The sequence below is a fragment of the Dysidea avara genome, chromosome 7 (assembly GCF_963678975.1).
Source record: "Dysidea avara chromosome 7, odDysAvar1.4, whole genome shotgun sequence".
NCBI lineage: Eukaryota > Metazoa > Porifera > Demospongiae > Dictyoceratida > Dysideidae > Dysidea > Dysidea avara.
The window spans coordinates 22801969-22826732 of NC_089278.1; the positions used below are offsets into that span (position 1 = coordinate 22801969).

Here is a 24764-nt window from a genome sequence, read left to right on the forward strand (position 1 = left end):
ATAGACAAGAGCCACCATGTTAAGTAGAAAGATTCAAGTCCCAACGGGTCTGGCTACACACATCTGAAGGAGAAAACCCTGTATATTATAGTAATCAGTGGTCAACAAATCTTTGCCCAAAAGTGTCTAACATAGACAGGCTCTATTGGAAATTACTGGTACTTACTCCCATACCACTAAGCCTAAAGGACAACAGAAAATGATATTCAAACATGTGGAGCAAAAGTGACCAGTTGAGCAAAAATCCACAATTACTGCAAAAATCATATTATTGAAGAAAACTACCTGGGTAAAATGTGCCATATACACATTTTAATTCATACAGTAAAGGAGACACACAAGATATGGGCACTTGTACATTATTTTTATGTTATAGTCAAACACACTCCAGCTATGTTACCATTACCTCACTATGGGGATTACCCTTCTCTGCATCATCATCTTCATCAAAATATTGTAACCTCTTAGCCAAGTCCTTCAGTTCTGAACGAGCCTCACTAGTGATCACTGCCAGCCTGTTATCACTAAGAGGAATGGGTAACAGTGAACATCAATTGTGACCGGATTTGTGAAAAGATACTTTTTCACACACAAAATTTGGCCCGTTTTTTTTTTTTTAACTTTGAAGCAGACATGGGGCCAAGTACATGAGTACTTATACTTAAGTACACTTAAGTACAGATTTGAAAGTACTTGTACTTTACTTAAATACTTCCTTGATTTCCCCAGTGTACTTGTACTTATACTCAAGTACTTTGCTAAGTACTTGTATGTACTTGAGTACTTAAGTACTTGTAAGTACTGCAAACATTGTACGTAGTTTGTACACAGTGGGTACATAACAAAATTGCATGAAGGTGCATTGTACAATTCTTCTAGTGCCTTCCCTAACCTTACTATGTACCATGTAGCCACGATTAATGATGTCATAGAATTCTGGCAAATAAAAACAATGCTGCTGCTAAAGTTAGTGCATTTTACCTGTAGCAAAATGTACTTGTACTTTACTTGAGTACTTCCAGCATGTACTTGTACTTTACTTAAGTACTCTCTTAATTGTCGCCAGAGTACTTGTACTTATACTTGGAAAATTCAAAAGTACTTGTACTTTACTTAAGTACTTTCAAATGTACTTGGTCTCATGTCTGCTTTGAAGCTTCATAAATTTTCATATAATTGAATGAATTTTTCCATGAGTGCAGCTGAAGTATCTGGCTGCATTTTGGGTACTAAGAGCAAGTTAATCAGTATAAGGAGTCAAGTGTTACAGGTACAGTGGAACCTGTCTATAATGGTCACCTTGGGACCAAATATATCTGGCCTTTATATACAGGTGGCTGTTATAGAGAAAACCTGTATAAGGTGGTCAGCAGCATTTGAGTGGCTGTGGCCGTTATAAATGAGTGATTATTATTAAGAGGCTCGCGCCAACCGCAATGCAGTAATATTTTTAGTACAGAAAGGACAAAGTGAGCTTGTTATGAATGTTGGTTATAGCTATTGAATACGTTTAAGCAATGAAGCCTGATAGATTATATAGTATTCATTGAAAGGCGATAATTGTGCATTAATTGAAGTGGTGCCAGACAGTTGGCTTAACCATATATTATCTATGGCTTAACAGGCCACCATAAAAGGTAGTGACCGCTATATGAAGGAGAAAGTTATGTATACAGTGATTCATACAATCATAGGCGAATTCTTGGTTGGCCGGTATACGCGTTAGACAGGTGACCGCTTAATGCAGACAACAATGCATACATTTGTATGGGAAAATATTTGGGACCTCCTGTCCATGGCCGTTATGCAGAGGTGACCGCTTAATCCAGGTGACCGTAACACAGGTTCCACTGTATATCATTTTGTTTGCCAATCCACAAACATCATGAAAATTTTCCCTTCAAAATCCCAGCTATACAGTATAATCTCTCCTCACCTCCTGCCAGTCTGTTTGATGGCTGGTGCTGTGTGATGGGGTAAGTTCTTGAACAACTCCAGCAACTGGTGCCCCTCCTTCTTCTGGATCAGTCCCACCTACCATGGATCACATGATACGCCATACATTGCAACAGTGAAGTGAACAATTGAATGGTGATGTACCTCTATTGATTTAACCTCATGGCATACAACATATAAAACTAAACAGTTTACTGACTGTCACCAGATGGAGAACACCACTGATGCAGTATCAAATAAGTTATCACTATTTGTTATGTGTGATATAAATTTTGACTAGCTACATAACTGTCGGTGCAACACATACACACAGTATTCACCTTTCCTTGTAGAGACTTCATCACTAGTCCAAGCTGACCACTGGTCAAGTTATCATGATCTGTAATATCAATCACAATCTGTAACTACCTGCCCCACTCTCCCTCCCATGGCTTGATACTGTACGAGACAAAATTTAGTGATTATTTTTTTTTGCAATTTGATGTTCAATAACATTTGTGACCCAGTCTGAGAAAACCGGTCTTATCGCCCATGTCAGCAGATTCGATTTTTTACCCAGGACACGAAGCTACATGAATAAACTATCTATTTCCACAATCAAAATCAGCTAGACTTGAGTGGACTGGTTTTGCTGGCTGCTTTTCCCAAGCCCAGTAGCAATCCGTACATGTGGTGTGGGGCCTTAATGGAGCTCTGGTCAGCCTGGGGATGACTGTATGTGGCTGTACAGCTCTGTGGTGTTGAATAAGTACCTCTGCTGTGAATTTCCTTTTATTTTAAATAGCCAGTTTTGAGACCTCAATGGCCCAAAACTTGGCCTAATTCATCCCTTGGCTTTCCTTTTCAAGTTTTGAACACCATCTTTCCCGCCTTCCAGGGCCCCCGCCCAATTTGCAGCTCACCTGATACAGTCAACCTCGGTTTTAAAAACTATCTAAAATGGCGGGAAACTTAGTTGTTGGCTACTTGCACAGTGGATGCTCTGGAAGGTAAGGAATTGGTGTAAAACGTGTGAAAATTTGGTACACATAGCTTCAACCATTGGCGAGCTAATACTTAAAACCGGCGTTTCTTGATACTTTTAAATAGGCGATAAGCCCAGTTTTCCCACATTTGTGACTGAATCTACAAAAATTCAACATTATAGCATAAGCTTAAATTTTACAGTACAACGTATTTATTAACTATCTATGCATAGTGGAAGATTCTAAAATGCTTAATTCGTGAAAATTGGCTCTAACATCAAAAACCTGAATATCATCCAATTCTAAAAGAAGGGTGCATGCGCAGTTTGGTTCAATGCAGTGCACCAAAAAGAAATCGTGACATGAACATTTGACATCAGGATTCTGTCGACCTTTCTTCTTCCGAGAAAGGGAACACAACAAAGAACTTACCCAGTAATCAATTCTCCCATTCATAGGGAACACATTGAATATGTTGGTACAACCTTCAACTCTGTACACCATTTACAAAGCATCTGTAATTTATTTTCCTATAGTTGCTGTTGTTACTACTCTCTGTGGCACTGTAACTCCAACAAGTTCTCAGCATATGTAGATAATAGAAATAGAATTTGAAAACGGTCGGATCTGGTCAATTTCATGTGGTAAATTCCCTATGTGACATAACGGGTACCCAATAAGGCTATTCGAAATGACACCATTAAATGGACAAAAGAAATAAAAATTTGGCCAACTGCACTAAATCAGCCAAGTTTACCACCCTCCAATTTTTGTCTCGTATGGTAGCTTGTAATAGACAAGATGGTCATTCTGTATAATTTTTATACATTAAACCAGATAATGAATACTGTATGAGCACAGGTTTTTTTTTTAAAATTAAATGAGACAACAGCTGATAATATTCTTGTTTTCGTATAGTGTTCTTCAAAACATTCGCTGTCAGATGCTGTTTACTGGACTTATAATAAAGAAAGTAAGGCTTTTGAAGAAGGCTGGAGGAGCTATTCTACTACCGCTTGGCTCGGGAACCAGTCACTTCGTCTAAAACTTTCAAGTTGTTGTACGTATCATGGCTTTTCCTTAATGGTACCTATAATGGTTAGTAGCATTGGGATTGAAACCTGTGTGTTTTTATTCCTGTCATTTAACAAATTACGAGGCGTTAATTGGAACACTATGTTATGGCATCTAAGAGGAATGTTCCAGAACATGACACACCACCCAAGGATCACTGATTCAAGCAGAATAAGAAAGAAAGGTGTGGGAGACACTGATTCAGCTCCTTCCTTTTGTCTGGTATGTTCTAAAGTTATAGCTGATAAAAGTATTGAGGTGATGATGCAATGTATTGTGAAGGAGTCTGTAATGCTTGGGTCCACAGGACTTGTGTTGGCTTGAGCAAACAGTCTTATGAAGGATGATACACCTTACTTATATATGCCCACATTGCTATATGAAGCGCAACAATCAACTGTAATCGAAGGTCTCGGACTAATTCTCATAATGACTCAGCATTTAAACAACTGGAAAACCACTTGCTTTATCACTTCAAGTGATGATTACTACTTCTATTGCTCTCTAAAGTCTACCATTGAATCTGAGGTTAAAGTGTAAAGTGTTACAATTAAAAAGTTTCTGATCTAACAGAAAGTGTGCAGACATTGGAAAGCGGAAGTTACACAGTTGTTGAGTTGTCAGGTAGGCTTCAGCAGTTGGAAAACAAATTTGCTAATCATCCTCCCCCCCCCCAACTCCTCCCGTATCCCTTACTCCTGATGTCTCCCTTATTACATCTACAGTTACCTCCCTGCTAAGGGAAGAAAGGGAAAGAGAGGGAAGGAAGTTAAACCTGATTATACATGGGGTTCCAGAAAGCATGTCTGAGATCCCTACAGAAAGAAAGGCATATGATATTGATCAAATTTCTGGCATCCTTAGTCAAATCCTTGAAGCTGACACTTCTGTGCAGGATGCCGTGAGATTGGGTAAGCGAGATCCTTCTAGGTGGCAGCTTCTAAAAGTTAATGTCCCATCCTAATCTGTAAAGAAATCTATCCTACGTAACAGTGTTAAGCTGCGTAACAAATTGGATGAAGACGTTGTTCATTACACGTGATTTTATACCGAAGGAGAAGGAAGCAAAGCGTAAATTAAGGAAGCAGCTGACTGAGATCAATGGCTCTGGTAAGGTCTATTGGATAAAAAAATGGACTGATAGTGAGGAGGGAGGGTCCCTAAACTCCTCCTTCCCCTTGGCTCTGATTCTCTTGCACCCATTGATTGTATAAGTGATTCTAATTCCTCTACTTCAACAGATGATTCGCCTATAATGAATTCCTTTAAGTTACTTTCAAGCAACTTCCAGGCTTGCATTCCAAGAAAGCCTCTTTCATTCATTTAATTGAGTCTGAATCCCCTCATTATATTTCTGGAACTCCACTGTACTCAGCAGTGAAATTTTCCCCCCTGACTATCAAGTTTTCCCGTTCTGATAGAATTGACGGGTATGAAGGTGTTTTTCGCAAGTCATTCCTCTTCTCAGATCTCACTCCCAAATACAACAGAGTCAGTCACTTGCAAAATCCAGGCAGAAGCCGACAAAACTCTCATAGTGTTAACTGTGTATTGACTTCCCAACAGAGATGAAGTACATTTGCAAAATTTGTGTAAATTAATAGAAGACTTATATACAGTGTTGGGAGTAACACATTACTTATGTAACACATTACATAATATTAGTTCTAGTTATATCACTGTATGAGTATGATATCATAGTTAGTCCGAGGCGAAGCCAAGGACGAGTGTTGATATCATACAAGTAAACATGGTATAACTGGCTTGTACCATCAAAGGAATCGAAATTAACACATCATTACTGAAGCCACACAACTCAAGTTCAAACGAGTCCAGTACGGTCGAATAGATGACTGAAGACTACAAGCCATGTCCTGGTAATTCTCTGTTTTGCCTTCGTGGGCAGTTAGGGTATGGATCCAGCAGAGAAACAAGCGCACGGAAGTAAAATACCCTAGCGATATTCTAGAGAAAGAGCATGACTGTGTTGTTTTGTGCGAGTGCCTGAAGTGCTTTGTGTCTGAAGCTAGAAGAGGAGATGGAAAGCCACATCCGCCTAAAACACTTCATCAGATTCTCTGTGGGCTGCTCAGGTATCTTCGACAGAGTCAAACAAACCCGCCAAATTTTTTGGACAGAAAGAACTTTAGATTTAAAGAGCTACACAGCACATGTGATTTATATTTCAGTCGCTCCATACACAGGGAGTTGGTACAAAGGTAAAGTCAGCTGAGGTTATTACAACAGAAGATGAAAACAACCTTTGGAAAAGTGGTGCTCTTACTACGAAAACACCTGACGGTCTTCAAAGAGCAGTGTTCTATTATGTTGGAAAGGTGTGCTGTTTACGAGGAGGAGGAGGAGGAGAACAGCGTAATTTAAAGCCTTCACAATTCAAGCAACAAACCAATCCTGATACGTATTTGTACACCGAACATGGATCAAAGAACCACAATGGGGGATTTTATCAACTTGACATGCCTAATAAAACAGTGTCAAATTACAAGAATGTTTCTGTTGGGGAACGTTGCTTGGTAACATTGTTAGATTTATATCTATGCAAACTACCACAAAGTGCTATCGACAAAGATGTGTTTTATTGTAGGTCCCTAGTGAAGTTTTCTGAAGAGGGACCGTGGTATTCTGAACAACCCAGAGGTGTCAACTATCTAAATGAAATGGTGAAAACAATGTTTAGTAAAGGTATATTTACTGAGAGTAAATTTACTAACTACAGTTTAAGGGCTTCAGGAACAACAGAACTGTTTCAAAAGGAAGTCCCAGAGAAAGTAATCCAGGAAATCACTGGACACCGATCACTAAAAGTCCTACGATAATATGAAAAGGCATCAAGTGTTCAGAAACAAGCTGCGAGCAATATACTTACTGGTACTTCAAGTCAAAATTTTAATGCAGAAGTTGGAAGAGTGATAAACACTAATGTCAGCAGTGCTTCACCTCCACTATTGTTTACTAGCAGCTATAGCATTACTAGTGCTATCACTCCTGTACCAGAACCAATCTTCTCTTCAGTTGTTAACAGTAATGGTAGCTCTACCAGTGCCATCAGGCCATTAGTTTTCTCCCAGGTTATTCACAGTAATGGTAGTGGAACAATCAATTTCACTATCAACTTTGGAGAAAGGAGCATCCAAATTTGGAGAAAGGAGCATCCAAAGCATGCAGCCATCTGTCAGCTTACCTGCTAGTGATGAATTGCTACAAGGCTTAGATATAGAAGAATTTGTGAAAGACACATAGTTAAATTACATGTGTGCAGGCACACTAGTTTGGGATTATAGCATGCGTGAATTTTATGTTGTAAGTGTAAATACAGTGTGCACATGATTTATTAACTATAATGATATCAATATGGAAAGTCAAATACATTAATTTTGCTTGTTTAAGGTGTTATTAGACTACAATTGACACCACTTTGGTCTGTGTTCTCAACTGCCAGCCATGCATGTGTGCTATACAAATATGTAGAAGCCAAATACATTTGCTTATCTGTCACTTGTTTATTAAGGTGTTAAAAGACTGCATGTTCTAAACTGCCAGCCATGCATGGTAGACTAACTACCAACCAGTGGTATATCTTAGTTAGACCATGGTAGAACCCTTTGATATGCCCATGCACCACGGTACAATTACTTTTGTGGTATCTAAGTAATATAACAACATACGCTATAAAAACAGGTAATATAACTCAAGTTTACTTTACTTACAATGTAACCCGTTACTTAAGTAATATAGTTACTGTAACGAGTCTAATATTATGTAATATTATTACTACAAGTAACGAAGTTACTAATCTCGTTAGTAATTCACTGAGTAATGCCTAGCCACAACGAAGTATTGAAGCCTACTGAATGAAGCTTATTCGCCCAACCCAACAACGAAATCATGTCACGTGATAAGGTGGTAGTTTCACACGTGACAGCTTAAGACTGTGGACACAAAGTAATATAATATGTAATATTATTATAGTTACTATACCGTATGGCTCCAAATTTTCGTAGCAAAAAAAAATCGTATTTTTCGTAATTGCACTGTAATTACAAAAATTTTTATTACAAAATTTTCATGTGCATTGAAATCGAACCACCAATAGTTAAAGCACGAGGCTTGTGAGGGTTTAGCTATACGATAGTGTTGGTGTAAAAGGAGTTTGTTAAATACCATCTCCAAGTAGGCTACTATCACATGAAATTTACTATTATTGTCATTATTATTATTATTACTCTTCGACCTTAAAATAATGCTCGACGTACTACCTGTCCAGTCGTTTTTGGTACACTTAATAACCTCTGACACAAGTATGATGCTTTTTTCTCAGTACTCATCCATCCCATTAAGCATCCGTGCTTCTGGTTTTGTCTTCACAAGTATTCTACTTCGCGACGATGTAACTCGTGTTCCACATATTACCGTAAAAGCACGTACGTGCAACGTCACGATTTTTTTTTTAAATTACGAAAGGGCTTGAAATTACGAATTTATTTTTACGAAAATTTACTTATTGATGAAAACATGGCTTTTTACGAATTTTTTATACTACGAAAATTTGGAGCCATACGGTATTTTTTGGGTAATATGTAACTGTAACTAAATAGTTCTGTAGCAAGTAATATGTAAATAGTTACTTTTACAAAGTAACTGTCCCAACACTGCTTATATATTAAATATAAAGAAGCTATTATTGGGATCACTGGTGACTTCATCTTACCTAGCATTGACTGGGATCTTTATTCTATTACTGATAATGCATACCCTTTAAACATTTGTAATTTATTAATTGATGCATTCAATTTGGGTGGTTCTAACTACCGTTCCATTTCATTGACATGCATCTGTTGCAAAATGTGTGAAGATATATTGTCTTCATCGATAACCAATCATCTAAACACTTATAATATTATTTGCAAGGAACAGCATGGCTTTCGAAAACACCGTTCCTGTGAAACTCAACTTTTAGAGGCTGTAAATGATCTTACATCTAATCTTAATGCTAATAATCAAATAGATCTCCTCTTACTAGATTTCTCAAAAGCGTTTGATACAGTACCGTATAGCGGTTATTTTCGAAACAGAAAATTTTGCACAAGAAGCAAAATCTGAATTTCGAAGGGTTTTAATTTCGAAGAGTGTATATTTCGAAGTCCGGATGTATTTCAAATAAATGAAAATTTGTATCACAAATTATGAAAATGCATGAATGTTTTCCAAAACTGACTTACCTGTGCACTGGAGAGAAGACTGAGGGAGTTTCAAGTGGAGTAACTTCACTGGTCGATCAAAGCCAGCATAGATTCTAGAGCAGACGGCATCAATTCCCATTCTGGATCACCTGTTTTCTGGTTATTGGCACAGTAATGATACAGTTTACCCATTATCATCAGCAATACTGAGCTAAAACTCACAAGCGAATCACCGAAAGTTGGATCGTTGCTTTCACTTGTGAGAATTTATTTTCGAAGAGAAGGGCCTCTTCAAAATATCCGAAAATAAAAACCTTTCGAAAATTACCAGCTATACGGCATCTCATAAAGATTTAATATCCAATTATCCCACTACGGTATCAATGGTCAAATATTTAATTGGATTAAAGATTTTTTGCTTGATAGGAAACAGCAAGTCGTTCTTGGAAATGTGCACAGCTCAACTTGTAGTGTGCTATCCAGTGTTCCCCAAGGCTCTGTCCTGGGTCCTCTCCTGTTCATAATATACATTAGTGACCCACCTATCTCTATATGCTGATCATGTAATAATTTACAGAGCTATCCTTTCAAGTGAAGATGCTTCAATATTGAGAGAAGACTTAAATAAACTAGTCATCTGGGCTGCAATCTGGCTTATGTCTTTCAACCTTAACAAATTCAAACACCTGCAGTAATAGTTATAACCAGCAAAAGGCAACTTTTATTAGATCAGGGACTACCCCATTCGCGAAGTTACCTCAGCAAAATATTTAGGAGTTACAATAAGCCAAAATCTTTCTTGGTCTAATTAACTTGTAAAGCAAATTCTATTCAAGTTTTTTTACAAAGAACCTTAGCCAGTGTTCACTTCGTGTCAAATCTTTAGCTTATTTTACATATGTTAGACTGATCTTGGAGTATGCCTCAGTTGTTTGGTCACTATTCACACAATCTAATATAGATAAGATTGAAATGGTACAACCAGGAGCACATCGAATCCTATGGACAAGGGAGCATGTAACTTCGTAAAGAGCAAAATTCTAACATGGCTGCCATGTACCACAATAAGTATAACTTTTAAAATATCCCAATTTGGATATTATGCAGAGGCACATGCTAGAATATGCCACGTTTCCACTGCGACGAAGCGAAGCTATGGAAACGAAGTTCAATGGCATGACAGAGGAATAAAAGCACAGGCTTAGCAGGACAGTCTTTCTACAGTCATTAATCATGCAAAATTACTCCACTTGACTATTCCAAGCTTTACCTTTGACTCGACGATCTTCCTATCGAAGGTTACTTTGCTACCTTCACACAAGACAATGGTGTAGCAGCCCATACAGTGTATCCCTGTGCATGTAGGAATGATGTAACCAATTATATATATAGTAACACTGGACACCATGTTTAAATTTTGCCTGTATAGTATTGGTAGTGTACAGAGTTACACACTCCCTTGTCCATAGGATTCAATGAGCTCCTGGTACAACGTAAGGCTGCTAGATTTGTTTTTAACGATTATTATAGATATTCTAGAGTAACCAACATGCTCAACCACTTAAAATGGGAATTCCTTGAACACAGAAGAACAAAGTCCACCATTATCATGTTCTACAAAATCATCAACAATATTGTTTCAGCCGACTTTTCCAAATCATCTTCATAGAAGCTTTACCAGGACAAGAGGTCATCAAATGAGATTTATGACTATTCCTGCTAAAAGAAACACCTACTATCACTCCTTCTTATCCATAGCTATTCGACTATGGAACTCTCTGTCTGAAGAAACAATTAATTCTCCTAACTTATGTTCATTTATTAACTTATTAAGTGTATGTTAACTTGATATGCATTACACTCATATTTGAGTCTTGCATAACAAAAAAATTTAATTAAATTAACTACAGGGCTACAGGTTGGCCTGTTGTATATCACTAAAAGTTGAAAATTTTATATCCTTTGAAAGATAGCATGTGTATGCAGTTAAGGCCAAATCTTTTGTTTTCTCGGGCGAAATTCAGCCAAATAAAGGTCGGTAGGTCGGTAAAATAAAAATAAAAATAGGCTATTTTGCCAGCTGAAGAGTGATATTGCGAGTCAAACGGTGGCTAAGCTACATTACGGTTGCTGTATCACTTGTGAGTAGGAAGTTCATGGCGATATCACTCTTTGCAAGGTGATCACGTGATTAACATAATTATTTTATGCTGAAAAATATAGGGTTGGTCGGACCCGAGAAACAAAAGATTTAGTTGAAGTGGCCTAAGTTACCATGTAATGGAAAAAAGGCTGTAAAAAAATCACGGTCACAAATGCAGGTGAGCAATTACAGGCCCAACACCCCAGAGTAGAAGCTAAGCAGTGCAGGTCTTAGCCTGGTACTATACACATAGTAAATAAGCATAGTATTTCCATTCATTTCAACTCAGTAACATGTACTAAGCAGGCACATACACAAACAAATCCTCCACATATTTACTTTCTCAAGACAGCTGAGTAGGCTGGAGCCAAGTTTTTTTTTCCCTCAAGGAAACAACAAAACACACGCCTTACCTGTTACAGGAGACTTATCATTCCATACCACCTCGTACCCGCTAGTGATGCTCTGCTCCAAGCTAGCATTCGGTGAAGCAACTGTTGTGCTCACATCACGTGATGCTAAATTTGAATAGTTACCTCCATAAACACAACGTTATAACTCACAATTCTTTCGTCTTGACGTCTTTTTTGTTTCTGCTTTCTTCCGTCTCTTCGGCATTGGCATTTGCTACCATGAAATACGGAAAGTTTACGGCTAGCCTTTTGGTTTTACAAGAACATTGTTTTTAATTTATGAAATTTGCACCCCATTAATCAAACAATTTTCGTTGCAGAAACAACAAAGTTAATCCCCTCGTTATAATCAGGTGCAGTTCAATGGGTGACTTATATACTTAACATAATGTCTGTTAGTCATGTAATGGTGCAGCGTTTGTGTCATTGACATTGTAACGGGGTGGGTGTGGCTATGTGAGCTGCGCAGTAGCAGCCAGTTGCTGTTTATTGCTGCGCGTCTTGTCGTTTCAGGTATGGTGAACAGTTAGTATCAAGATGACGTATTCCCCATACGACCCAACATATTCCACCCAGATGATGATGCCTGGGATTGGCTCCCCCATGGCAGGAACTATGACATCACCAGCTATGACCATGTCACCCCTAAACCCTGGGGATCCTTTTTCAGCGGTTTCACCTGGAAGCATTATACCACCAGTACAAGGTGTCTCCCCAATGTCAGCAGGCATGATGCCTGTTGGATCCACTATAGGAGCTAACATGATGCAACCCGGGGGTGGTATGATGCAGCCTGGGGGTGGTATGATGCTGCCTGGAGGTGGTATGATGCAGCCTGGGGGTGGTATGATGCTGCCTGGAGGTGGTATGATGCAGCCTGGGGGTGGTATGATGCAGCCTGGAGGTGGTATGATGCAGCCTGGGGGTGGTATGATGCAGCCTGGAGGTGGTATGATGGCTGACCCTCTCAACTCATCAATGAACACAGGACTGGCTACAGGTTTAATGTCACCCACTGCTGGATCACTCAGCCCACCAGGATCCCTTGACTCATCACTAAGTGCTAGTTTTGGGGCAATGGGACTATCAGCAGTTAACCCAATGAGCCCAGTAATGGGAGCAGGATTACTGGACTCTTCACTAAGCGGTACTGGATTTAACACCTCGATGGGAGCTGGAATGAACACCTCGATGGGAGCTGGAATGAACGCCTCGATGGGAGCTGGAATGAACACCTCAATGGGAGCTATGATGGGTACCCCTATGGGGACCATGGACCCAACAATGAACATGATGGCCAGTGGGTCACTTGGAGCAATGCCTGGCCTCAATACTGGATTGTTACCAGGACAAACTATGACTGGGGGATATCCCAACATGTCTAATATGGGCAGCACAATGCCCAACATGATGCAACAACAGTTACTCGGAGGAGCAGGAGGTATGATGACTAATCCACAACTAGGATCTGTAGGGATGCAGCAGTTAATGATGGGTACACCCGTGATGGCAAATGGTGCTAACATGACTCCTTATATGGCAAGTGGTGCTAATATGACTTCTAATATGATGACTCCTAATATAGCAGCATCTGTTACTCCAAATATGGCAACAGTTACTCCTATCATGACAGGAACAGGAGTTCCAGCAACTCCAAACATTGCAGCATCCAATATGGTAGCAGTTACTCCTAACATAACAACCACTGTACCTCAACAAGTCCCTCCACAGGATGTTACACTACCAGTAACCACACCTCCAGTGACTACTCCTCCACCTGTTGCCCTGCAACCAGTCAACATGCCACCACCAGTTGCTATGCAACCAGTGACCACTCCCCCAGGAATTCCTGTCACCACACCTCCACCTGTTGCTACCCAACCAGTGACCGCACCCCCAGGAGTTCCTGTTACCACGCCTCCACCAGTTGCTATACAACCAGTGACCACACCTCTAGAAGTTCCTGTAACCACACCTCCAATTGTTGTTATGCAACCAGTGACCATGCCCCAGGCAATTGCCACACAGACCACACCTCCACCTATCACTATGCAACCAGTGACCACACCTCCAGGAGTTGCTACGCAGACCACACCTCCACAAAGCCCTACTGTTACAAAACCAATAACCATGACAACAGGGTCAGGTGACCTAATAACCACGTCAGTTGTCACTACAGTGAGCAGTCAACCAGTTACCGTGGTTACCACCTCCACCCAATCAAATGTGGAAGTACAGAGTCAAGTCACAATGGTAGATGTGGGTGTACAATGTGCCCCAATGTATGACACTGGTGACAAGCGACCTAGACTGACCTAATACAAATGTATTTGTATAAGTGTAATTATGGATTTGTATTTTTAATTATTTTTACAATATAATTACTAAAATAAACCGCGAAGGTCAACAAACACGTGTCTCCCTAACTACGCCACAGGTTGGAAGGAATATTTAAACGTGTTATTTGGAACACTGCACCATTTCAGGTAAACACACTACCAGGTATAGTGACTGTTGTATTGGTAAGTGTTAAACGCATAGTGGTTTAAATATACTGGGGGGAAGTGAAATATTTTGTCCACCTACTGAAACGCGCCTTCACATTACTTGCTTCCCGTGTTGATACTCGCTCGTCAGAGATAGAATTTCACTGAATTGTGAGACTTTCATAATTAACATTTGTGATAATTTACCGGTTTTTGCAAGTTGTACAACTATCTGGTACTAGGCCCATGTATATGTTGTCTGAAATGTCAACCAAACTGGTGTATAACTTGTGTTTTCCCTTCTAGGGGACATGGCAGATGCAAAGAAACCCAGAACGGTGAGATTTTATGCTTGTATCAATTGTAATGTTAGCGCTTTATATCTTGTAGAATATTGTCAAGGCAACTAACGTTGTCTATCAAGCTGGCCACGTGACTCGTAACAAACGTGGACAGGTGATAGGTGGCAAAGGAGGATTCCGTGGATGTACCATCTGGTTCACTGGTCTGTTTGTATGTAGTGTAGAGTGTGTCTGTCTCTGTGTAGTCCAACATAGTGTTTGTACAATGTGAACTACACACATGCATGTATACTTTCGGTAGTGAAGTATAGACTATGTACCACCTTGGAATGGGTGAGGAATAATGGTTCCTGTCATTATCCCTTGCCATATAATTCACAAGAGGTCACCAATTGTTTTCACAAGTTTCACATCGTTTGCTATAGTGTGGTGTATAGCCAAGGAAATGTTAGAGGCAGCTGAGTATGTGTTAGATCACCTCTCATTGTTCACATTGTGTGATGAAGTATGACCTAATAGTGATAAAAGACATTCATGAGGTGTTAATGAACCTTCACTACCTGTTGAAGCATATGACTAGCATGAGCTCATGTATTAGTAACAAGATAGTATTAGTAACAGATATATCACTGAACCACTAAAGTGTGGGTACCTTGACAGGTGGCATTGTGCTCCCTGTATCACTTCAGTGTATAATGGACCTACTAGAATTTTTAGTCCATTTGGTTGTAACAGCCTTAATGTGACCTGTTGGGACAAAAATATGAAGAATTTTCCTTCTTTCTAAAACTTCGCTTAATTATAAAAGGGGTTTCACTGTACTCTGAAAGACACAACAGAAGACAAAGATTTTGATCCCAACAGGTTTGGCTCCATGCATTTTACCCCCTCTGAAAATGAAGACCTCAAAATATTCTTGGTCCCAAGGTGTCCATTATAGAGAGGTACCAATTGAGATGGTCCTAACATAGATTTGTAAACCTAGGGTTTATAAATCTATGGTCCTAACAAGTGAAGTGTGGATACTGGGAGGGATAAGTCTTCCAAGAATGCTATCTCCCAGCTGGATTGTTGAAATGAAGATTGGAATTTTATAAATAAGAGTTCTTTGTTAACACCTGTCCTTCATTACTGTGATGCACACTTCCTTGTGTTTGTAGGGCTTCTCTTTCTAAAAAGTTTTCTAGATTTACTTGTATAGTGGCTTGCCTTCCTGCCTGCATGTTGTAATGGTTTGTTAACCTAGTCACCTTTTGCCCTAAAACTTCAGGTCATTTTTCATAAGCAAATGATACGTATGGTGAGTATTCAAATGGTCATTTTAGGAAGACAGAACACAGTGACCTGGTACATAATATCCTCTTACAGGTTTGTCTGGTGCTGGAAAGACCACAATAAGTTTTGCTGTGGAGGACTACCTCTGTTCAAGGGGAATACCCTCCTATGGACTGGACGGTGACAACATTAGAACAGGTCTCAACAAGAACCTGGGATTCTCCCCTGACGATCGGGAAGAAAATATTCGTAGAATCAGTGAAGTAGCAAAGCTGTTTGCTGACGCTGGAATCGTAACACTGTCTAGCTTTATATCACCATTTGCCAAGGTAAGCTAGATCTGGCAGTATAGGTGGCTCCCCTGGTAAACTGTATGTATACTGCACCCTGTTACACAGGATCGGTTAGGTGCTAAAGAGTTGCATGAGAAGGCTGGTCTGCAATTCTTCGAGTGTTTTGTGGACACACCCCTTCAGACATGTGAAGAAAGAGATGTCAAGGGATTATACAAAAAGGCCAGGGCGGGCATCATTAAGGGTTAGTGGCAATACCGTACATGTTATGCGCATGAGAAACTATAAAATTGTACATAAAAAATACAAGAGCACCATGGTGCATGGTTTGACGTAATGTATTTAATGCTAAGCATGATTCCCAAACTACACAGCCAGTTGGCCACTGTACTTACAGCACCATTTAATTGTTCCTATAGGATTTACTGGTGTGGACTCGACCTATGAACCACCATCTAATCCTGATCTTGTGTTGAAGGCCGGGGATTGGAGTGTATCAGAATGTGTCGAACATGTTGTCAATATGTTGGAACAAAATGTGAGTACAAGTTGATAATTGTACTGTGAGTCAGAACATTTTTTGATGTGATTAAAGCTGTGATCCTTTATGAAGGAGTATTAAAGCACACACACACACACACGCACACACACACACGCTTCAAAAGTTGACAGGTTTAGTTTTACAGTAGTGTATACTGTGCAAATATACATTGTATTGTATGGTACATGTACACAGGATGTCATCCCCAAGTCAATCACCCAACAAGTTATAGAACTGTTTGTACCAGCTGACAAGTTGGCTGCTTCACGTAGTGACGCTGAGGCTCTTCCCGCCATTGCCATCAACAAGGTGGGTGTGGTCACCTATTACTGCTGTTACTATGATTATTTACTCCACAGCTGGACATGCAGTGGGTGCAGGTGTTGTCTGAGGGATGGGCCACGCCCCTTAAGGGATTTATGCGAGAAAGAGAGTACCTGCAAACACTGCACTTCAACACCAGCCTGGATAGTATGTCATTGAGTGTGTGTGTGTGTGTGTGTGTGTGTGTGTGTGTGTGTGTGTGTGTGTGTGTGTGTGTGTGTGTGTGTGTGTGTGTGTGTGTGTGTGTGTGTGTGTACGTCTCATTGTGTGGAAATTGGTATGTGACATTGGGACTGTGGAAATTTGGCTAACTTTGCTGCCAACATACAGTAGTCCCCACCTAAAATAGCAATATCAAAGAGATGAACATGTCCAATGATTTTGTACTGGAACTAGCATGATTTCATGTAGTAAAAATGTTTTCGAACCTGAGTTGTCTATACTAAATGTATGGGGCCTCATAACTTACTCGTATCAAAGCACTTTTTGATAACCAGTTCAAAGAGCTTTCTAATGTTTGGGAAGCTGTCTCATGTAACAATAGCTGTTACCAAGAAACAAGGAGTTAGGTGAGCACAAACCAACTAGAGAGGATTTTCTATTTCTGGATCGTGTTGGAACCAAAATCTTTGTCCTTAAGTGTTCAATGAAGTTTTTTCTGTGTTTTTAATTTGAAGATTGTATTAAGAGATTTACTGTATGCATATGAGTGACCAGTGTACTATTGTAAGTGATAACCAACATGCACTACAAGTTATACTATTCTTCCCTCCCTACCTCCAGATGGTATAATCAGTCAGAGCGTCCCGATAGTTCTGCCGGTCAGTAATCAGGACAAAGAAGCCTTGACTGGGTCTGCTGCCATAGCACTAATCTACAATGGCAAGCGAGTAGCTGTGTTGCGTGATCCAGAGTTTTTTCCTCATCGTAAGGAAGAGAGATGTTGTAGACAGTTTGGTACCTGCAACCAGGGACATCCTTACATTAAGGTGAGCTCTAGTGTGTGTGTCACTGTTACCCATTGAGTGCGTAAGTGTGCGTGTAACAGGTATATGTCACTTACAATTGTTGCATGTCACAGATGGTGTATGAGTCAGGGGACTGGCTGGTCGGAGGAGACTTGGAGGTGTTTGACAGGATCACATGGAATGACGGACTGGATCAATATCGTAAGACTCCCAATGAACTGAGAAAGACCTTCAAGCAGATGGATGCTGATGCTGTGTTTGCCTTCCAACTGAGAAACCCTGTACACAATGGACATGCCCTTCTCATGAGGGTAAGTGGCTGCACCACTGATGTACACACTCTCTTGCTCATGCACAACACTCACAGGCACCATATTACATTATTTCACCCCATGGTATAATAGGTTACCTATAGGTTACCTATGCTATGACTTACTGCTGGTGATCGTACCATACAATAACAAGAGTTGTACGAGATGTAGTAAAGTTTGGCAGGTTGCTATATAGTGCATGTTAAATATCCTGTGGTAGTGACTCCTGTTAGGCTTAGTTTGCTACCATTTTTCTGATCATCAACCAGAAATAGCCCTCACAATTACTTGTTATTATTGCACGTTTCTTATTATACAGGACACAAGGGCTAAGCTGATAGAGAGGGGATACTCCCATCCTGTGTTACTGCTACACCCCCTGGGTGGGTGGACTAAGGCAGATGATGTACCGCTACATATCCGCATCAAGCAGCACCATGCAGTGTTAGAGGAAGGGGTACTGGACCCCAACTCTACTGTGCTTGCCATCTTCCCATCTCCCATGATGTATGCTGGACCCACTGAGGTAGGCATATTGTACTAGCGTCACGTAATGTGTAGTCTGTTGTGGGAGGTGTCCTGATTTAAGGGATTGTACACTAAATGCAAGTATGACCACAGACTGCTTATCAAGGTGTCCTTATAAGATGTGTAGTTGTGATTCATTGCATTTAGTAACCAAGTATTCTCCTTGCAGGTACAATGGCATGCTAAAGCTAGAGTTTCTGCTGGAGCTAACTTCTATATTGTGGGACGTGACCCTGCTGGTATGCCCCACCCTGACACCAAAGAGGATCTGTATGATCCAACCCATGGAAGACAAGTGAGTGTTTGCATTGTAAATTTTGTGTGTAGACTGTACTGTGAATTATGTAGATTGTAGTGTTTTAGTCTAGTCTACTAAAGCTCAGTATTACTGCAGTTAAACTTGAATACTGTTTAGTAATAGTTTCTTTGTCAATAGTGTTGGATGTTAGACATTAAACTAGTAATATCAAGTAGTTTTTTTGTGTTTTTTTACTGCCTGAATTTGTCATTGTACTAAAACGATAAAAGTAGTATTAGTTTCTGTACATGTGTGGGGAGAGTGATGACTTATACTCCACACAGGTGTTGACAATGGCCCCTGGGTTAACCCAGTTGGAGATTGTCCCATTCAAGGTAGCAGCTTACAACAAGAAGGAACAAAAGATGACATTCTTTGATCCATCACGTAAGGAGGACTTCGAGTTCATATCAGGTGAACAAACTACTCTAATAGAACACACACTAATAACCTGGTACTATGCAGGTACAAAGATGAGAGGTCTAGCTAGGGAAGGAAAGGATCCACCCAATGGTTTCATGGCTCCAACAGCTTGGAAGGTGTTATCAGAATATTATCAATCAACAAAAACAACATGATCAACATGAATGATAAGAACAATGAACAATTATAATATTTATTTTTGTTTCACTCATTTCTCAGAACATAAATAATATATTACTGTTTCTGGTCAGATCCACTGTTGCTGGTGGCCCCATATTGGGAATAGCTTGTGTGGGACGTACCCCCAATTGTGTGTCGTCTATCCAAGTCTGATCGTGACCATGCACTCCTGCTAGAAGTGTGATTGTTATGATGTCTAGAATTGCTAGTCCTGTTTGTAGAATAGTCATCCATGGAGTCTTGGAGGGTGTCATCACTTTGAGCATCATCCTCATCCCATATTTGAGCTGGGAAGTTGAGCAGTGGGTCTTCCTGTTTCTCCTCATATGTGCTACTGTAGTTAACATAGAGGCCTTCAGGAGGGACACGCCTCTTCCATGCCCATACTTTCTTCCTGACAGTCCACAGGAAATACAAGATGATGAACAGTAATGGCAACATGGCTAGTATTAGCTGCCACCACTGGAGAGCATCTGGGTCATAGTCTTGTCGACTATGTGCTCCATGATCATGATCCAACAGATAAATGTTGATGACACTGATTAGAATGATGTTAGCAATTGACAATAACATGACACTATTATCCCGAGACTTCTTAAAGGGCTGAGCAATGCCTATCAGGACTAGGAAGGCTACAGATATCACAATGTTCAGAAAGTATGTGTCACTCTGTGCTGAGAATGCAAACACCATGAATATTATCAGTCTATAGCAGAAGAGCAGCCCAGCAAAGAACTCACGGTATGGTCTGTAGCTACCTTGAAAACAGTCAATGATTGGTTTGAGCTTGATGAATGGTCTCTCCAAACAGGTACTGACACCACTATAGACTCTGAAGCGGTCAAGGTGTACCCATTCTCTCAGCTTACCCATCAGTTGAGGCACTAGTGGAAAGCTCAACAGACCAAGTGCTGGTAGGAATACTAGAAAGATTAATATAAAAATTGCCGGGACTGCATATTTCATATGTTCTCCACAGAGGAACAGCAGTGTTCCCTGGTAGGTTGGTACGGCCTCTTTGTGTTTCAGTGTTGTCTTTGATATTATAAGAAATGAGACAAGAGCTAGTCTGGTAAATGTCAGAGTCCAAACTGTGGCCAATCCACTAACCATTGACTTCTTCACAGCGACCCTCCACTTTAGTTGGTACCAGCACTTGTAGAAGAAATTATGAAACCTTGCCATCCGCTGTGACTCCAAGCAACGATTAAATGACACATTACTCAACAAATAAACAATGAAGAACAGTAGAAATGGGTACAACCCTGATGAATAACTAATCAGTAGCACATCCATTGTATTAAGATGGTTGGCCAGGCAGTAAGGAGACAATAAACTGCCAAAGAACTGCAAGTTCCAAATATTGTACAAGAAGTGGATGGCCCTGATCAGGCCAGTGCTGTGTGGAGGTGGTGGTAGTTCATCATCACTCACAATCCTCAAAGCATCGAACACTTGGAAGAACAAAATGATCGAGCTAGTTACACCAGAGTGAACGTTGATATCAAAAAACAGTATGGCTCCAAAGAATACTGTCAGTGGTACAAACTCAGTCAGTATATACAATAACCAGCCATACTTGCTAGAGGAACACTCAATACATTTGTACTGTAGAGCCCTCACATTGATAGCCACACTATGATTAGGTGTACAAATGCCACACAATCGACCATTCCTGTTCTGTGGAGAACATATCAAGTCATTTAAGGCAGCATTACTTGCTGCACTTGGTAGTTTAAGACGAAATGTAGAGCTAATGCAGTACCTTGCTGGACACTTGGCAGTAACAAAATTATTCTCATTAGCAGTGTCGTTATTTAATATGTAGCCAGCCCAATAGCCTCTAGCAAGGTATGCACTAAATGACACATCATCACAGTACAACACACCACGCCAATTCTGGTACTGACATGTGCACATTCCATCACCAGTTGTTTTGTTACCCTGCCAACCATACCCTGGTGGGCACTGTTGTAACAACACGTTGAGTACGTAGGACACATTACGAGGACTATTGGTAACTAGCAACACTCGGGTCTGACTGCCAGGTAGGCCATTAGAGGACACTTTGTAATCCGCAGTCAAGTTAGGATACATTGTAACATTTTCACTTTTAGAGTACAGCCATATTGACCCTTGAGTTGAGTGCCCCCAATCATCCACTGGATTAATAGGTAACAAGCTAATGTTCCCTGGAGCTGTGCTGAAGGGTGGTAGCTGTTCAGATCCATCAAGTCTCTGGCCAGTTTCACTTGATTTGAAGTAAGCTATATCACTGGCAATCTGCTTGTTCTCATTAGGGGTGTATGTGAATATATTAGTCCAGTTGAATACCTGTGCTAAGTTGTAGTCAAGGTTTCCATATGAAGCTCCCCACACACAGGGCAGCAATGAGGTGGTATAAATGGCTGGCCCAAGTGGTGCCGTGTTATTAATAAAGGTGAAATGGACCTCCCAAGTGTTGGGATGTGCAGACTGATCAAAATATTGAAGGAAACAGTTTCTACTGCTCAGTATATCATGCTGACTGCTAACCAGTGAGTATATGGCTCCACCCTTGACAAAGGCTGAATTGTTGTAGAACAAGAAGTGCACTCCAGGCCATAAACCAATATAGGAGTTACCCATCAGTGACATAGCACCACCAGTCCAGCCATTATTGTAGAGGAAATTGGCGTTGGTGTTGTTAGTGAAAATGGCTCCACTACCAAACAGTGATAGAGCAGTTCCACTGTTATTACAGAATTGCACTTCATCATAGAAATGTACTGGTACACAATCAGCATACACAGCCCCATCAGTATTGGTCCATCCATTCTTGTAAAAGTTGCTCTGTTGTATCGTGACGTTAGCTGGTAGTCCAGTCTTGATGGAGTGCCAAGTAGACAGGTCTATAGCTGATCCCACAGAGGCAGTGTTGTTTTCAAATGTACAGTTTCTCACAATCATTTTATTAGTAGGTGATATAACGTGTTGTTCGGGTGTTGTTAATAGTGAGATCCCTCCACCGTGATTAGCTGAATTGATAAAGAAACTACACCCATCAAACAAGACCGTGTTGTTAGGCTGAACTTCTAGATTGTCATCAAAATATAAGAAGTCAACTCTTGCACCTCCCCCGCCAGTCCCATTGGTCGGAGAGTCATTGAGAACACAATTATGTACAAGATTAGTTGTGTTGACTTCAATAACATTGTTGTTAGAGTCATCTTCAAACTCTATAAACAGTCCACCACCAAACAAAGCAGTATTGTAAGCCATCTCACAATGATCCAACAAGATGTGGTTATTAGTAGCATTTCCCTTCAGTACAAGGGACAGGCCTCCTCCACGACCAAATGAAAAGTAGTCATTTTTGTGAGGGATGTAATAGGTCCTGTTCAATTGGTCACTATTCTTGAGGGAATGATTTTCAAGGAAACTTGAAGACTTAAATACAAGTTTGGCATTGGAGTTATTGTGAGGTGTACAGTCAGACACAGTTCCTGGGTCACAGTAACAGAATTCCACATAGAAGCCACCGTTACCTAGCAGCATTGAATTATCAGACACTGAGTTACCATGAAACTCGCAATGATCAACCATCAGTTCTAGTGTATTATACATAACCACTCCAGTAGTATGAGAGTAAGCTACCTGGACATGAGACATTGTAACTGTGTTACAGAAGGAGAAGTAGAGAGCTGTGCTAACTGGTAATGTGGTCTTGGCAGTAGAACTAGCTGTACTAGTGCTGTTCTGTTTTGCACCACAATGAAAAAAATCCACTTCATTGATGATGACATTGTCACAGTTAATAAAGGCAAACCCTGCTTCACTGCTACAGGAGATTCTAACAGATCCCATACCTATAATGGATACGTTGTAACAGTTATGAAACTGATAGTCACTGAGAGAATAGTTATAGTTGCCATTGTTGAGGTAGATAGTTAATATGGTGTTAGTACAGTCAGGTAGTATTTCAGTGAAGGTGTAGTTTAGACTATGACAAGGTGTGAAGCTACTGCCACAGTCATCTCCGTCATGACCATTATCGGCATCCACAGTGATGTTTGTCACCTTTGGCTTGCCAGCAGCACCGGACCACATCACACAGCTGAATATGAGCACCATATGAGCCACACCCATTTTTTTAGCTGCAGCAGAAACAGAACACCATGTAACATAACAGCACACAATCAATCTCTAATGATTTTATCATCACACAACACACACACACACACACACACACACACAATGTAATGAGTTTACAAATTATTAACTGTACAATTCAATAATATAAGGGGAAAGTTAATCAGGAGTACATATTAGCACTGCAATGCCTGAAAGATGCATAAAAAAGAATCAACAATAGTCCGTAATTACTACAATGTACCTGGTGACAGTAATGGGCCCCTGATACTAATATGTTCATTGTGAAAATGCTAGCAAACACACACTAATAAAATTTTTACCCTTCAAAATGGTTGTAGTTTCTGTTGTTTGTTCAGCACCATGTTCTTAAAACCATTTGAAGAAAAATCACAACCCAGTGATCAGACTATGATCATGTTTCCCTTCATAGTGACACACACGAGTAGTTTTAGCTTGAAATTGTCAGAATCACTTTTACCTATGGAAAATAAACGGCCAGTCTCAAGGCTTAAGACCAAGTGGGAAGTAAACAAACACCACTTAAGGGGAAGGGGGTTATTCAAGGAGGCAACATGGTACTAGTAATACTCTACACATTAGCAGAGATGCATGCAGCGATGGTGCAATCAGATTTTATAGCGTTATAAAACTAAGATGCTGAAGACAAGAGTGTATTGAAATATTGTATCCATGCAAAAACAGCCAAGCTGTATAAAAAGGATGTGGTCTTCAAAAAACCTGGGTGAAAAAAAGATGTGAAATCAAAGGCGGCGGCCATGGAATGGCTGCAATGATGTTGATGATAATAAATTTTAATAAAGTCATCCATAAACTGGCTTTGACATTTGTTTTTACGCAAATCATTGTTCTTATCTACAGATGCACTGACCAGGGGCGGTGTAGTAGGCCAAAGAGTGAGAGGGCCAGAAGACCAAAAAAAGGGGGGGTA

The 24764-nt window shown here is 40.2% G+C and overlaps 4 protein-coding genes across 6 annotated transcripts in view; 2 read left to right on the forward strand and 2 right to left on the reverse strand.

Moving 5' to 3' along the window:
• Positions 1-12062, reverse strand: part of LOC136260238 (uncharacterized) — a 13379-nt gene extending 1317 nt beyond the window's left edge. Inside the window, exons 1-5 of the mRNA XM_066053911.1 lie at positions 11903-12062; positions 11753-11857; positions 2277-2335; positions 1937-2034; positions 407-524 (exon numbers count right to left, since the gene is read on the reverse strand). Of these exons, the coding sequence (XP_065909983.1) occupies positions 407-524; positions 1937-2034; positions 2277-2335; positions 11753-11857; positions 11903-11963 (441 nt within the window). The 5' untranslated portion in view covers positions 11964-12062. The remainder of the gene's footprint in view (positions 1-406; positions 525-1936; positions 2035-2276; positions 2336-11752; positions 11858-11902) is intronic.
• On the forward strand, positions 12013-14146 carry LOC136260234 (proline-rich protein 36-like). Its single transcript, XM_066053906.1, has 2 exons — positions 12013-12105; positions 12266-14146. Exon 2 carries the CDS (start codon positions 12290-12292, stop codon positions 14069-14071), a length of 1782 nt encoding a protein of 593 aa, XP_065909978.1. The 5' UTR covers positions 12013-12105; positions 12266-12289; the 3' UTR covers positions 14072-14146.
• On the forward strand, positions 14129-19753 carry LOC136260233 (bifunctional 3'-phosphoadenosine 5'-phosphosulfate synthase-like). Of its 3 annotated transcripts, none has more exons than XM_066053902.1 (14): positions 14129-14238; positions 14545-14576; positions 14629-14743; positions 15909-16144; positions 16214-16352; positions 16528-16646; positions 16845-16958; positions 17009-17120; positions 17757-17962; positions 18055-18252; positions 18572-18778; positions 18950-19075; positions 19363-19492; positions 19544-19753. In XM_066053902.1, the coding sequence occupies exons 2-14, from the start codon at positions 14550-14552 to the stop codon at positions 19654-19656; spliced, it is 1842 nt and encodes a 613-aa protein (XP_065909974.1). In that variant the 5' UTR covers positions 14129-14238; positions 14545-14549; the 3' UTR covers positions 19657-19753. The 3 variants fall into 3 exon arrangements, with proteins under 3 accessions (XP_065909974.1, XP_065909976.1, XP_065909975.1); XM_066053904.1 differs by having other exon boundaries at positions 14180-14254; XM_066053903.1 differs by having other exon boundaries at positions 14182-14274.
• The window catches only part of LOC136260230 (uncharacterized), an 8264-nt gene continuing 3060 nt past the window's right edge, over positions 19561-24764 (reverse strand). The window contains exon 2 of the mRNA XM_066053895.1: positions 19561-23817. Coding sequence (XP_065909967.1) covers positions 19736-23817 — 4082 coding nt within the window. The 3' untranslated portion in view covers positions 19561-19735. The remainder of the gene's footprint in view (positions 23818-24764) is intronic.

Bases quoted from the DNA above. Each gene is read 5' to 3' on its own strand.
- LOC136260234 (XM_066053906.1), top strand. From the start codon at position 12,290: ATGACGTATTCCCCATACGACCCAACATATTCCACCCAGATGATGATG.
- LOC136260233 (XM_066053902.1), top strand. From the start codon at position 14,550: ATGGCAGATGCAAAGAAACCCAGAACG. The intron at 17,121-17,756 runs GTATGTCATTGA...CCCTACCTCCAG, and splicing joins CTTCAACACCAGCCTGGATA to ATGGTATAATCAGTCAGAGC. The intron at 19,493-19,543 runs GTGAACAAACTA...GGTACTATGCAG, and splicing joins GGACTTCGAGTTCATATCAG to GTACAAAGATGAGAGGTCTA.